The sequence below is a fragment of the Apostichopus japonicus genome, chromosome 18 (assembly GCF_037975245.1).
Source record: "Apostichopus japonicus isolate 1M-3 chromosome 18, ASM3797524v1, whole genome shotgun sequence".
Lineage (NCBI taxonomy): Eukaryota > Metazoa > Echinodermata > Holothuroidea > Aspidochirotida > Stichopodidae > Apostichopus > Apostichopus japonicus.
The window spans coordinates 4,805,809-4,822,176 of NC_092578.1; the positions used below are offsets into that span (position 1 = coordinate 4,805,809).

General features: G+C 38.7%; 2 protein-coding genes across 3 annotated transcripts in view; both read left to right on the forward strand.

The window, feature by feature from the left end:
* LOC139958608 (uncharacterized) overlaps window positions 1–9,795 on the forward strand; it is a 42,483-nt gene extending 32,688 nt beyond the window's left edge. The window contains exon 2 of the mRNA XM_071955805.1: window positions 7,167–9,795. Coding sequence (XP_071811906.1) covers window positions 7,198–8,175 — 978 coding nt within the window. The 5' untranslated portion in view covers window positions 7,167–7,197 and the 3' untranslated portion in view covers window positions 8,176–9,795. The remainder of the gene's footprint in view (window positions 1–7,166) is intronic.
* A 206-nt stretch (window positions 9,796–10,001) lies between these two features.
* Window positions 10,002–15,318, forward strand: LOC139958609 (uncharacterized). 2 transcript variants are annotated; one of them, XM_071955807.1, is made up of 2 exons: window positions 10,002–10,968; window positions 11,793–15,318. In XM_071955807.1, exon 2 carries the CDS (start codon window positions 11,829–11,831, stop codon window positions 14,364–14,366), a length of 2,538 nt encoding a protein of 845 aa, XP_071811908.1. In that variant the 5' UTR covers window positions 10,002–10,968; window positions 11,793–11,828; the 3' UTR covers window positions 14,367–15,318. The 2 variants fall into 2 exon arrangements, with proteins under 2 accessions (XP_071811908.1, XP_071811907.1); XM_071955806.1 differs by having other exon boundaries at window positions 10,003–10,987.
* Window positions 15,319–16,368: the final 1,050 nt, after the last annotated feature.

Below are 16,368 nucleotides of genomic sequence, written 5' to 3' on the forward strand. Positions count from 1 at the left end.
TTTGTATTACCATGTAGCTATAATCTGTTTATAGCTCCATGGTATTGCTATAGTTGACAGATATTATATAGCGCCACTTTCTTGCATCGTTTACATATGACGTTTCATCTTCTTATGCGAGAGTGTATTGCATTGCACATGCCGTGTATATACAGCGGTGTGTGTTGTAGACTGCCTTTATCATGTAGTGTCTGGAAATTAATATTTGCTCCCTGACGGATGTTATAACTATATATACCCTGCTAGATTTATGTTTTGTTTTGGAGAGATTAAAAAATAAACAAGTAATATTTCGAAAATATATCCCGTTGGAATATGGTAGTACCTATGCAATACTGAGTTAAGGTCAATTAGTCCGATCGGATCGGATGTGTTGAGACCGGGGGCGACAATACAATACATAACTATAGCGAACTTATGTAGTAAGTATATATGAAACATGAACTTGCTGTGAAGTGATTTATGAGTGTTGTAGGTCGTGAGGGTTATCGCTCGTTTCTTCGTGTCATGAATGAAGAGTCACACAAGTGAATATATGTTTGTGTGCGTACGGAAACACATGGAAATCAAAGTTATAAACCACCGTGCATTACAGCAAGCTTGAAAACAACCAACACATAATAGTTAATGTAATACTCTGTCGTGAAATGGATTATTAACGCTGCGGCCAACATGGAGAACATTATGACATTTGACACCCCTGTGTTGTAATGTTTGGATTGCCAGACTTTGGCCTATACTAGTGTTTATCACGTAGTCTGTTCTGTATAGACTTAACAGCGTATATGTGCAGTATATATACCGGTGAGCAAGTGTTTCAGGCTTGTTGTCAGCAAGTTCCTAGTGTATTTCAAAGCCGAATGTCCTCGTTCCAAGTTCAATCATGGCCTCACCCTGTGACGCCTGCGACAGATTTAGTCAATCAGGTCAGCAACTTACAGAGAATTTAAATCAGAAGAAAGTGCCAAAGGGCCAACAGTTTTTCTTCAAAGCACTTCAGAAGCAGAAGTTGGAGATTGATCTAGGAGGAAATTGCAAGGAGGCGTTTACTTTTGATGAAGCTAACAGGAGGTATTTGTCGCGTTATTTTCCAGCTCTTGACAAAACGGTTTACTGTTGTCCACCGGTAGTTGAGTACGAATATCCAGAGGAACCTTCCGATGTCATCGAAGAGGCAGGGGATGGGTCGCATGCATCCTCCGTAGACCGGGACTATGGCACCCTGAAAAGAAAGAGGAAAGGTCAGCTCGCGGAGGAAATGATCATAGTCCAGTTCTGGACAATGTTAAAAAAATATCAAATCCCATCGTTTATTATTCATGGATATCCGTGGAAAGCCAAATACATCAAAAATCTCACCAAGCTCTCCGAATCATTTCAGAAACTTTCTCCGAAAGAAGGTGAAATTGATTTATTGATCTCTATCCCAGGCCAGTGTATAATAGTGATGGAAGTGAAAGCAGTCAGTGATGTTAGTGAAGATAGAAATATAACCGGCGTGGTCAGCAAAGCCTTTTCGCAATGCGGGAAGACTTTCGACTTCTTATCAATGATAATTTCTGATCTTTATGATGGCGGCGGCGGCAGTCTCCAAGTACCTATCATCAAAACAGTTGCTGTACCAAACTGTGAACGCGTTTCAGCGGAAAGACTATACTGCCAATCATGTTTCACACATATCGTTACATCGGATGATCTGGTGAATGCTGATGTCTTGTACAGCTGGTTTCTGCAACTGTTGAAACAGTGTTCCAGCGAACTGGAATCCTCTCAACATGATCTTAACAGCCACGTGGGTCTAATCGGACGATTAATCAGTCCAGCATCTTTAATCCAAATCAGGACGATACCGGATTCCATAAGGAGGACCGTATCTCAAATTACAAGTAAGGATGAATCAGATCAGACAATATGGCGCCAATTAAATCCTTCGCAACTCTCTGTGGTCCTTCGGCAAGAAAAGTTGCTTTGGATAACGGGTGTACCAGGGAGTGGGAAGACAATTTTGGGGTTGTACAAAGCTGATGAAATAGTAAGTGATTGTTGTGCTTCAGGTGGTGAAAGACGACCGCTGAGTAGTCAAGCCGAGGAGAGAAATACCGACGGAGGGGATACTTCCGTCAAGGGATGCGTTTTATATGTCATTAATGGATTCTCACCTCCGTTCGCTCGTAGTCGTAGTTGCCTTTTAGAGACATACAGAGCAAAAATCACAAAATTATTGACCAATGAGGTAGACGACACCTGTGAAGTATTTATAAAAGATTCTTCTGACCTGGTCGACTGTGGAATCGAGCGACACAGTTTGGATAAGTGTCAAAACTTACCACATTTGATTGCCAAACTACAGGACAAACACGCCGGTAAGGTACTCCACATCATCATAGAGGAGAGCCAAATGCTACTTAAACAGGTCGATGTTGAACAGTTCGAAATGGACTGGAAAGATTGTGTTGACGATAAAAGACTAGGTAATGTATGGATAATTCAGAGTCCATTTATCACCGGTACAGATTCACGTCGTGGCTCATTGCCCGGCTTCCGAATGGTACATCTCGATCGAATCATGAGAATGTCAAAACAGAACGTAGACTTTGTCAATATTTTCTTAGATAAGAAGTACAAACTCGGCCACGCAGTGACTGGGAATCGGCCGATAATCTACCGAATGAGGTGTATCTGTAAGGACAGCTGCGTTGATGCATCATATCAGTGTTTCGTGTGCCATGTAATGCGCATCCTATGGATGTTCCATACATCCATGGTAGAACAAGGGGTGCTTAGGAAGGAATTATTAGACCACCATGAACTGGCATTGAAAGATGCAGTTTTAATATCATTAGACGAGCAACGCATTGCAACATCCATGTTGACCATCTTTGATCCGCTGATACCCTTTTCCGTAAACGAATATCCGGAGGAAGGAACCAATCGCATCATATTGTCGTCAGTACGTCATTTCACTGGTTGTGAGAGTTCAATCGTGTTTGTGGATTTGAACAGTGCGTTTTACGATGACTGCTATGAGATGGAATGTTTGACCAGGACATTAGGGCAGTTGGTCATGTTAGACGGTGGTTGTTTCGATGAGAAAGTGGCAAAATATGCAGAGAGTGTTATGCGATTACAAAACGCTGCAGATAACGGTGTTGCGGAAATTAGGGAGATTGAACCATCTACTACAGACATGAAAACATTAAAGGAATTATACATTAAATATCTGGAGCATGAAAAGGCAAGGTTGCGAGAAAAGATTGCGGTAGCATCGAGTGACGGTTTCCTTCATAGAGTTAACGAAGCTCAAAGTCAAATTGAGAAACTAACGAAGATACAAAATGATGCCCAAGTTTGGTTAGACGGGCAGAAAAATACTTGAGAAGTTTCATGTTTAGAAATGTCTAATTTCAAGTAAATACCGTTTTAGACAGAATGCCATGTAACATAGATAGTGTAGAATTTATTTGCATTGCAACTGATATATTGCATATTTCTATAACCAGTCTGAAAATTGACTGAACCTTTATGGAATAAACCAAGGGCAGATCAATGATGTTGCAGTGAAGGGGGCTTTGGCCCCCTGGGGTCGTTGGAGCGGAATCTCATGTGGGAATAAATTAAAACTTCGAATTTCCAAATGATGCATTCAATTAAGTATATATATTAAATTTAAAAATAATTAAAATTGTGGCAATAAATACTCTTGATTTGTAAAAAAGTGCCTCATTTGAACGCATTCCGCCCCCGACTGACGTTGGCCCTCGCCCACGAATCTTTGCACACGCCACTGCATATGGACGTGAGTAGTTAATCCCAGTGGCGTCGCCAAGGGGTGGCCCTGGGGAGGAGGGGGGCACGTGACCTCCCAAAACAAAATCGTGCCCCCAGGTCCCCCCAGAGGAGACTTGTAGTGTCAAAAAGAATACTCAAACAAAAACTTTTTACAAAGGGCGAAACGTATTATCTTCATCAGTGAAACTTCTTTCCACCGACCATGACAATAACCAGTTGTTTTCTCACTAACAAGGTCACATAGGCTTAAACTTCACCACTACCCTGCATGAAATTCAGTTTGATCTTTCAACACTATAATTTAAATACATTATCAAAGCAAAAGTGTTTAATTCCATGTTTTGTATAAATTTCCTATCCGTCTCAATCTAAAAACATAAATATCGACAGACTAAGCCCGATAATTCTTGAACATAAAGTTACTTCAAGTTGCAAAATAAGACAGCAGATTGCATCTAAGGACCCTTAATTAATCAACAATTTCTCACCCCCTCCTTTTAGATCCCTCCCCCAGGACGGCATTCACAAATAAACACTTTGCCCCTCTAATGAAGTGCTCTGCCCTCCCTGTGCCCCCCCCCCCCCAGATTGAAATGTCTGGCGATGCCACTGGTTAATTCGGGGCTGTGATTGACCCCACAGTACGTTTACTGGGAGAGATGTAACTAATTTTGAAGTCATTTCAGTGTTTTGGTAGTCGTCTTTGTTTTAAGGATGGTTGTTAAATGGACCATATATCTGTCATGTCCTCCCAGGAACAATTATTTTGCCCAAATAGAAATTGTAGTAGAACTGAACGGTTAAGCTGTTTCGTCACACGGCAAGCCAAACAGGACAAATAAAATTGTCCAGATGGCTCTATAAAATTCGGGCCGTCTTTCCGACAACACTTATGATACTGGGGCAGTGCATGAAGTCCGTTGACGCCGGGCATAACAAACCGGGGGCTGCCCTCGAGTGAAGGAACGTTTGGTGGTCACCTTATTGCAAGCTTGATCTCGATATATACCTATAAATGATAATTTCGCTAATTCTCTAGTCTTTTGGCTTTAATTGTTACTGAACTGTTTATAGCTTGGAAGAGATATATTCAATACAATTAGGCATAGCATACCATCTCAATACTTGTGTTTCGGGTTTATCTTTATCGGGACTTTGTAGCAGATATGGTAGACATCTCTCTCTCTCCCCCCCCTCCAGTCACCCCTGCCCCAACCGTGTAATTGAATGAAAATATTAGTTAATAATATTGTATGTCACGGAGTTTACTCGGAGGCAATCACTGATCATTGATAACTATATGCGATACAAAAATGATACAAAAAAACACTATCACTAAATGTCATCAGTATTGATCCCAATGTCTACCACTCTAACTAACTAACTAACTAACTAACTAACTAACTAACTAACTAACTAACTAACTATATATATATATATATATATATATATATATATATATATATATATATATATATATATATATATATATATATATATATATATATATATATATATATATATATAGTGAAAAATATACCACGTGTACTCCAACGAAAAAATACAAAACCAATTTAAAAAAAAACAGGGTCACAGTAAGTTGACTTGACGGGTACGAAATAAGACATATTATTTCAAACAGGGGAACCTTCCTCAGCAAAACCGTAAGGGTAAATGAAAAACTTAGCCTACAAATAAAATACCATAAACAACGTTATCAATAACATTGTCACAATAAAAGCGTCTTAGGAGATATTACATGATTTATGGAAGGTTTCATGGTAGAGTAGTCCAAGGTTTTTGTTAATACCTATTTACCTACCAAATGTAACTTGGTCTCCAGGATCCAATTCAGTTTAGCTTCATTACGTTTTGATGATATGAGGGTGTATGTTTGAGGTTATATATAGACTGATTGAGGAGATTAAAAGTGTTCAGCAACTGGGAAACGTGGGAAATTGTCTCGAAGTGATATTTTGTGATTGTTCAAACGTACACGGAATTCGGTGCTCGTTTGATCAACATACAAACCATTATCACATAAATATTGCAAATATCGCATACATATGGACGTTAAAACAAATATACCTGTGTACTTAATTCTGTCATGCATGGCACCTCATAGGCACATCGGTTATGTAAAGATAGTCCAAAGATTCATAAGATAGGGTAAATTATCTCATAATGAGTCATATTGAAAATTGACTTGACGTTTAGGGCTAAAGTCCAAATGGAAAGCTACGCACGTACACCCTTGTATGCTACGTACAGCACATGAGTAGGTAGAACTACTGATATAAGCCTACCAACACCAGCAAAGTCTGTACCTCCGACATAATTGAATCCCTATAACACAATGCCAAGTTGACTGTTTCATGTTTTCATGTTTATTATTTGTTCCTTATGGACCGGGTCACCGAATATTTCAACAACACAACAACCATACCTACCCTCTAGTCTTTAAGTCGTGGTTTTATTTCGGAAATGTGCTTTTTGTGAGGATGTGATAACCATACCAGTCACCGTGGTGAGGATACGCCGGAGAGGTACGATTTAGTGTCTCTGTGAGTTGAAGCAATTTTTTTTATGGGCTTAGAATTCTTTTGGCAGAGGATCTCTGTTCGTTAAAATTAATAATATATTTGTTAAGAATTCGTTTCTAACTGGTATGTTGCATGCCAATCATGCCAAGTTCCCTAAATGAATTGAAGTGTACAAGAAGTAACAAACATATCATGTCGATTATAATCATAGCGGAATGTAATTCTGAGTAGGGCGGTACGTGACAGTTTCATTGACAGAGTGACTCATTGTTGTACTGTAAGCAGTTATCCATTGGCTAATCGTACATCGCCCAAGCAGTATTTCGATAATGATAATGATGGCCTTTTCGTTCACACATGCTCTACAGTATCTGCCTGTTTTCATTATTTCCTACCTAAAAATGAAAGTTATGAAACAGTATGTAGATGCTAGACCCCTCTAAACCTTATAGGACACATATAGGCCAGTTGCCACCATCATACACAATGAGCACCACCCCTCACTGAGAAAATGTAAAGGTAAGGTCAAAATACAACTGGGGCTATAGTAGCAAACTTTGGTTATTGGTTTAGGAACTCTAGAATTTCAAACAGGACATGTAACATCATCAGCTTATTGATTTGCAAGATAATTATTTATGTGATTTACATTGCAAAAATTAATATGCTGTGCATGTGGTGCATGGATACAACAGACCCCCCCCCCCCACCATTTCCTGTTCATCATAGTGAATAACAAAATGATGCTATATATATATAACAAATTCCAACCTTTAAAAAATAATTTAAAATTTACATTAAGGTTTGACTTTTATCTTTGCATTTCTTGAACAGGTGGTCAGACCGTGACCCTTCTGCGCTAGCCATGGCTTCACCGTGTGCCCACTGTGGAGATGGTGCTCCCAGCTCAACTAGCTGTATAGAATTGCTCCAGCAAAATGGGGATTCTAAACTACTAGGACGTATTCGAGAGAGAGGTACAATTCATATTGATTTTGGTGCAGGACACAGGGAACATCTCAGTTTTGACGATGCTAACGAAAGATACGTGACTCATCACTTTCCACAATCTGATGAAAGAGTTGTGCACGCTTGTCCTCCTGTATATGAATATGTTCATCCCGGAGAACCACCAGATATCATAAAGGATTCAGAACAGGGTGCAGAGGTACCATTTTTGAAATTTAACTATGATACTTTGCAAAGAGAGAGGATGGGAGAGGTGGCAGAAGAAATTGTACTGCGGATGTTTTTGAAAATGTTTGAAAAGCATAAGATATCAGCTTTCATTGTTCACGGATACAATTGGAAAACCAGTTATTTAAAAAAACTGTTAGATATACAACCAAGTTTATCGAAGTCGTTCAAGAAGCTGGGAATAAATGAAGGTGAAATTGATTTACTTATTTCAATCCCCAAAAAATGTTTAGTAGTTGTTGAGGTCAAAGCCATAAACCATAAGAATAATTTTACAAACGTCGTGAGAAAAGCGTTTGCTCAGTGTGATAAGACGTCTAATTTTTTGTCAACGGTTGCAAGTGATCTCTATGGTAACAAGAACATTTGGCTGTTGAAAGTCGTGGCATTGCCATCGAGTTGCAGAGATACTTTGACGGAATTTAATTATTGTCAAGCATGTTCTCGTCACATTATCACCGAGGAGGATTTGAATACTGCTAACACATTACACGATTGGTACAAGACCCTAATTGATTTACATAAAACCGAGTTAGATGACTCCCTTTTTGATAATTGTCTACACAAAAGATTAATCGGAAGGTTGATAGGTCCCTATTCACTCACGGAAGTGAAACCAGCCAAAGACGAGAAAACTCCGGAATGACCACAAAAAGAATCGAGGACAGTTGCCGAATCAATTCAGTGGACTGTTCACCAAATCACAGAAGAACACGGTACAGCCGCCAAGATTATGTCACGGTGGTATCAGTTAACTCCCGAACAACTAGCCGTCGATTTTAAGGACCCTCAGCTGCTGTGGCTAAGTGGTCAACCAGCCAGTGGGAAGACGGTTTTAGCTTTGTGGAAAATTGACAACATTTTAGAATCTTGTAATAACGAGACTTTGCCCAGATTTGCCGTAGAAGTAAATACATCTACAGCCTTAACAGATCCCGTTTCCCCACCAAACGCCGAAGTGCTTTCAGCATCAACGTCTTCAAAGGCATTTACCAATATAGTAAAAACACCGTCAACAAACTTCCCCACCTTGAGAGCAAGAAATGCAATATCGCTATTGGCTCCTGTAGTTCCTGCCAATTCGACATCAATAGAAGTTAGTACAGCATCGTTGTCAGTCACAGATTGTGCCAATTTGTCATCTGGAACAGCATGCCCAGTAAGACTGTCAGGCACCGCGAAGCAGTATTGCCATCGGGTGCAGATTCCGTGATGCAGTCATCGGGTGTCCCAAACCAAAATCGTTCCCCCAGGTCCCCCCAGAGGAGACTTGTAGTGTCAAAAAGAATACTCAAACAAAAACTTTTTACAAAGGACGAAACGTATTATCTTCATCAGTGAAACTTTTTTCCACCGACCATGACAACCAGTTGTTTTCTCACTAGCAAGGTCACATAGGCTTAAACTTCACAACTACCCTGCATGAAATTCAGTTTGAACTTTCAACACTCTAATTTAAATACATTATCAAAGCAAAAGTGTTTAATTCCATGTTTTGTATAACTTTTCTATCCGCCTCAATCTAAAAACAAAAATATCGGACAGACTAAGCCCGAAAATTCTTGAACATGAAGTTACTTCAAGTTGCAAAATAAAGCAACAGATTGCATCCAAGGACCCTTAATTAATCACAAATTTCTCACCCCCTCCCATTAGACCCCTCCCGCAGGACGGCATTCACAAATAAACATTGTGCCCCTCTAATGAAGTGCTCTGCCCTCCCTGTACCCCCCCCCGATTGAAATGTCTGGCGATGCCACTGGTTAATCCGGGGCTGTAATTGACCCCACAGTACGTATACTGGGAGGTTTGGTGGTCACCTTATTGCAAGCTTGATCTCGATATATACCTATAAATGATAATTTCGCTAATTCTCTGGTCTTTTGGCTTTAATTGTTACTTCACTGTTTATAGATTGGAATAGAAATATTCAACAATGAGGCATAGCATACCATCTCAATACTTGTGTTTCGGGTTTATCTTTATCGGGACTTTGTAGCAGGTATGGTAGACCCCCCCTCTCTCTCTCCCTCGCCCAGTCACCCCCTGCCCCAACCGTGTAATTGAATGAGAATATTAGTTAATAATTTTGTATGTCACGGAGTTTACTTGGAGGCAATCACTGTAACATTTCCGTATGTTGATGAAACAAATAAGAGTCATTGATAACTATATGCGATACAAAAATGCGTCTTTTACTGGCAAGAAAACACTATCAATAAATGTCATCAGTATTGATCCCAATGTCTACCACTCTAACTAACTAACTAACTAACTAACTATATATATATATATATATATATATATATATATATATATATATATATATTTATATATATATACATATATATATATATATATATATATATATATATATATATATATATATATATATATATATTTATAGTGACGAAACGTGTACTCCAACGAAAATTAAATACAAAACCAATAATAAAAAACAGGGACATAGTAAGTTGACTTGACGGGTACGAAATAAGACATTTTATTTGAAACAGGGGAACCTTCCTCATCAAAACCGTAAGGGTAAATGAAACACTTACAAATAAAATACCATAAACAACGTTGTCAATAACAACGTCACAATAGAAGGGTCTTAGGAGATATTACATGATTTATGGAAGGTTTCATGGTAGAGTAGTCCAAGGTTTTTGTTAATACCTATTTACCTACCAAATGTAACTTGGTCTTCAGGATCCAATTCAATTTAACTTGTTTAGGTTTTTCAGTGGATGATATGCCCTGCAGATGATATGAGGGGTGTATTTTTTGAGGTTATTTATAGACTGATTGGGGGGAGATTAAAATGTTCAGCAACTGGGAAACATGGGAAATTGTCTCGAATTGATATTTTGTGATTCTTAAAACGTACACGGAATTTGGTGCCCGTTTGATCAACATACAAACCATTATCACAGAGATATTGCAAATATCACATACATATGGACGTTATAACATAAATACATGTGTACTTAATTCTGTCATGCATGGCACCTCATAGGCACATCGGTTATGTAAAGATAGTCCAAAGATTCATAAGATAGGGTAAATTATCTCATAATGAGTCATATTGAAAATTGACTTGACGTTTAGGGCTAAAGTCCAAATGGAAAGCTACGCACGTACGCCCTTGTATGCTACGTACAGCACATGAGTAGGTAGAACTACTGATATAAGCCTACCAACACCAGCAAAGCCTGTACCTCCGACATAATTGAATCCCTTTAACACAATGCCAAGTTGACTGTTTCATGTTTTCATGTTTATTATTTGTTCCTTATGGACCGGTCACCGAATATTTCAACAACACAACAACCATACCTACCCTCTAGTCTTTAAGTCGTGGTTTTATTTCGGAAATGTGCTTTTTGTGAGGATGTGATAACCATACCAGTCACCGTGGTGAGGATACGCCGGAGAGGTATAGGCTTAGTGTCTCTGTGAGTTGAAGCAATTTTTTTTATGCGCTCAGAATTCTTTTGGCAGAGGATCTCTGTTCGTTAAAATTAATAATATATTTGTTAAGAATTCGTTTCTAACTGGTATGTTGCATGCCAATCATGCCAAGTTCCCTAAATGAATTGAAGTGTACAAGAAGTAACCAACATATCCTGTCGATTATAATCATAGCGGAATGCAATTCTGAGTAGGGCGGTACGTGAAAGTTTCATTGACAGAGTGACTCATTGTTATACTGTAAGCAGTTACCCATTGGCTAATCGTACATCGCCTAAGCAGTATTTCGATAAGATAATGATGGACGTTTCGTTCACACAGGCTTTATCTGCCTGTCTTCATTATTTCCTACCTAAAACTGAAAGTTATGAAACCGTATGTAGATGCTAGACCCCTCTTAAACTTATAGGACACATAGGCCAGTTGCCACCATCATACACAATGATCACCACCCCTCACTGAGAAAATGTAAAGGCAAGGTCAAAATACAACTGGGGCTATAGAAGCAAACTTTGGTTATTGTTTTAGGAACTCTAGAATTTCAAACAGGACATGTAACATCATCAGCTTATTGATTTGCAAGATAATTATTGATGTGATTGACATTGCAAAAATTAATATGCTGTGCACGTGGTGCATGGATACAACAGACCCCCCCCCCCACCATTTCCCTGTTCATCATAGCGAATAACGAAATGATGCTATATATATATAACAAATTCCAACCTTTAAAAAATAATTTAAAATTTACATTAAGGTTTGACTTTTATCTTTGCATTTCTCGAACAGGTGGTCAGACCGTGACCCTTCTGCGCTACAGTAGCCATGGCTTCGCCGTGTGCCCACTGTGGAGGTGCTTCTAGCTCAACTAGCTGTATAGAATTGCTCCAGCAAAATGGGGATTCTAAAATACTAGGAAGTATTCGAAAGGTATCCGAAAAAATAATTCATTATGATTTTGGCGCAGGCCACAAGGAACATCTCAGTTTTGACGATGCTAATGAAAGATACATGACTCGTCACTTTCCACAATCTGATGAACCAGCTGTGCACGCTTGTCCTCCTGTATATGAATACGTTCATCCCGGAGAACCAACAGATATCATAGAGGATTCAAATCCAAAAAAAAAAGTTCAATATTTGAACTTTAACTATGATACGTTGCAAAGAGAGAGGATGGGAGAGGTGGCAGAAGAAATTGTACTGCGGATGTTTTTGAAAATGTTTGAAAAGCACAAGATATCAGCTTTCATTGTTCACGGATATAATTGGAAAACCAGTTATTTAAAAAAACTGTTAGCTTTACAACCAAGTTTATCAAAATCGTTCAAGAAGCTGGGAATAAATGAAGGTGAAATTGATTTACTTATTTCAATCCCCCAAAAATGTTTAATAGTTGTTGAGGTCAAAGCCATCAACCATAAGAATAATTTTACAAACGTCGTGAGAAAAGCGTTTGCACAATGTGGAAAGACGTCTAAATTTTTGTCATCGGTTGCAAGTGATCTCTATGGTAACAAGAACATTTGGCTGTTGAAAGTCGTGGCATTGCCGTCGGGTTGCAGAGATACTTTGACGGAATTTAATTATTGTCGAGTATGTTCTCGTCACATTATCACCGAGAAGGATTTGAACACTGCTAACACATTACACGAATGGTACAAGACCCTAATCGATTTACATAAAACCGAGTTAGACGACTCTCTTTTCGATTATCTTCTACACAAAAGTTTAATCGAAAGGTTGATAGGTACTGCTTCACTCATGGAAGTGAAACCAGCTAAAGACGAGAAAACTCCAGAGAGACCACAAAAAGAATCGAGGACAGTTGCCGAATCAATTCAGTGGACTGTTCACCAAATCACAGAAGAACATGGTACAGCCGCCAAGATTATGTCACGGTCACTGTGGTATCAGTTAACTCCCGAACAACTAGCCGTCGATTTTAAAGACCCTAAGCTGCTGTGGCTAAGTGGTCAACCAGCCAGTGGGAAGACGGTCTTAGCCTTGTGGAAAATTGACAACATTTTAGAAACTTGTAATAACGAGCCTTTGCCCAGATCTGGCGTAGAAGTAAATACATCTACAGCCTTAACAGATATCGCAGTATCGCCATCGGGTGCAGATGCTGCAGTTGAGTCACCAGCGGCAGATTGTACATTGAAGGCATCGAGTGCAGATTGTATGGGTACGTCGTCGACTGCTGGTTGTAGTGCAGAGATCCCATTTGGTTCTGTGGTTTACATCTTTGCCGGTATGACGTCAACTTGTCTGTCGCAAGTCCTAGAAGGTAAATACCATAATAGAGAGACCACGGGGTGCAAGGTTGTCGTTACATCTCTTCGTAAGTTTTTTTTATCTGAGAATGCAAAGACCACAAGTTCATTTCATACGCTGGAAGAATTACCAGTTTTGATCAGCGTCCTACTAGCAAAGCATAAAAATGAAATTATTCATATTTTTATAGATGAATCCCCATTTCTTTTAGAGGGGCTTAACCATGATAAGTTTGAGGAAGAATGGAGAACCATCTTTGATAGCGAGAGATTAGGTTATGTGTGGTGCATACAAAGTACATACTACAACGAGTTAGACTCCGGTACTAAAGCTCCTTCCAACTTTCATATGATGCACCTAACATGTGTAATGAGATTGACCAGACAAAACATAGAGTTGGCAAACTTGCTTCTGAAAGACATAAATATTGACAATAAATTTATTAACAAACCTTTTAGGTCTGGTCACGCTGTAGCAGGAACTTGTCCAGTAATGTATAGAATAAAATGCGTCTGTGAATGGCCAAAGGATTCATTTATTTGCAAAGATTGTTACGACAAAAGAATCACTTTACTGCTCCAACACGTTTTGAAGGACTTTCAACTTAATACGCAACTGGCATCGCTTCCTAAGGGTCAGTTCGGAATTAGAGATGCTGTTTTGATTTGTATGGAACTGAAAAAAGTTGCAGACTTACTTGGGCATATCCCAACAGAAATTCATTTTGCTGTGGAACGTAACACAGTACCTGGCAAGAATTGTATAACAGTTTGTGAAATCAATACCTTTAGGGGGTGTGAACGATCACTTGTAATTGTGGACTTCCAACACGCTGCCTGTGACGATTTTAAAATGAAAGAAGCATTAACAAGGGCTTTGGGACAGTATGTGATATTAGACTGTGGTACTTTCATTCATGATTGTTATGAGGAACAGATCAAAAAATTGAAATCTGCCGAAGAGAAGGGCATGATTAAGATAAAAGAAATTGAACGTTCTCCAGAGGAACTCAGTAAACTAAACTCTACTATTATTAGGCATGCAACAAACAGAGGAAAAACCTCAATGGATCTTACAAAGTATTAATTATTGTGAAATGCCTTTCATGACTATATTCAAATATATATAAATATATATATATATATATATATATATATATATATATATATATACATATATATATACATATAAATATACACAGGGATGTGCCCACGCGCCCCGTCCAGCACTAACAATTACCGCCCAGCTCTGTCTTAAAAATCGTAAATCCCGCCCAGCACTATTTTCATCCATCCCGACATTCCTGACAATATATTCAACATAACTTTGGCCTAGCCTATGCCAAAATCATTTAGACTAATAATGCATCAGTTACGCAAGCGAGAAACATAACTTGCGGCTCTCAATCGGTCCCTTGTAAAATCTCTTTGAAACAAACTAATAACTTTCACCAGGTACGTTATATATTTCACTAAAAAACAAAATTAAAAAAATGTAAATTGTTAGCAATACTAGTTCTTGTGTATGTGCTTGAAAAGCTACACAAGTGCCAGCATTTGGCATCTGAGCACCTTCAAATATAGAAAAATTTCTTTTTCTAAGACCCCTCCCCGGGACGACGTTCAATATACCCGACACTCAGGATATCCTGGGCACATCCCTGATATATATATATATATATAAATAATTGAAATTGTAGTGAGTTTGAAAATCCAGAACAGTGAAAAAATTTCCAGCCTCTACCGGGATTCGAACCCGGGCCTCCGCTTTAAATGCGGACACCCTTACCAACAAAGCTATGGTCACTGATTGAATTTTCAGAAGTTTGAAAACAGTAATCCACTGTAGGCACTTGTCACCTGTAATAAACAATGTAGTTCTGTCCCGAATAAAAAAATAAATGAATAAAAAAAAGAAGGAAATTGAATTATACATGAGATGAACTGAATTATGGACATTAATGAAATATTTTTCTCTATAGCTTCACTTCAATGTCACATTAAGAAAGATAGATGGACATACATAGATGCCGATGTACATGTGTCCACCTGTGTCTTGTTTTTGTTTCAGTGAGCCTCTGCAGAAGATCATGCTATATTGTAGGATCAAAACATCCGAGGCCCTCTAAGTTTTACATCTCATTATTTTATTATTATTATTTTTTATTATATATATTTGTGTAGCTATTCTTTTTTCAGTAGTTTTATTCTTTTATGTACTCATTCTGCTCCTTGGCAGTTGACGAAAATAAACTATGCTCCCAACAACACACGTTTACTTTCTTATTTGAGTATTTCCCAAGGATTAACATAAGCCAACATAAGCTCATTTGAAACACTACCCATGTGATGGTCGTGAAAGAAACCTTATACGAAACATTCTCTCTTCAACAAGTGTCTCAGAGAATTACGAGGCAGGCATGCCTGCAATTTTCACACCCATTCCTAAACGTCCCCAACCGATCAACGAAAGTGTTCCTCAGCATGTGACCACTTGCCCAAATACCGAGGGAGGTACAGCGACACTTTTTGAAAATACCCCGTCATTTAACTAAAATAAGGAAATAAATAAATGAAGTTGAGAAACTAATTGGGGCTCTGTGGTGCCATTAATTGGTAGATTCGCTTATTAATTAGATCTCCTTTCTAGCACAATGATATGAACATGGTAACTTTCAAACGAGTCAATTTATGTTTTTGGGTATGTGTGCAGGGGCATAGGAGCCGGGGGCACGTGCCCCCCCCCCGACATTTTTCCAAAATAGCAAATGTGCCCTACTGGCAAATAAAATGTGCCCCTTTGATGAAGAATTGTCTTTTGGATATATCTTAAGCCTTTGTTAATTTTAATATTTTATTTTAATTATTCACATGCACCATAATAGTATTGATAGCATACTAACACATCATATATATTTAAGTGATATGACCGGTGTGTATCGGTTCATAGCATAATGAGTGGTGGTTGTGGAATGAGAAAGTGCCCCTCTGATGTTGTGCCCCCCCCCCACTTTTTGGAAGCTTCCTACCCCCTATGTGTGTGTGTGTTTTGGGGAGGGGATCGGGGTCGTTCATAATCTTTGTGCTAT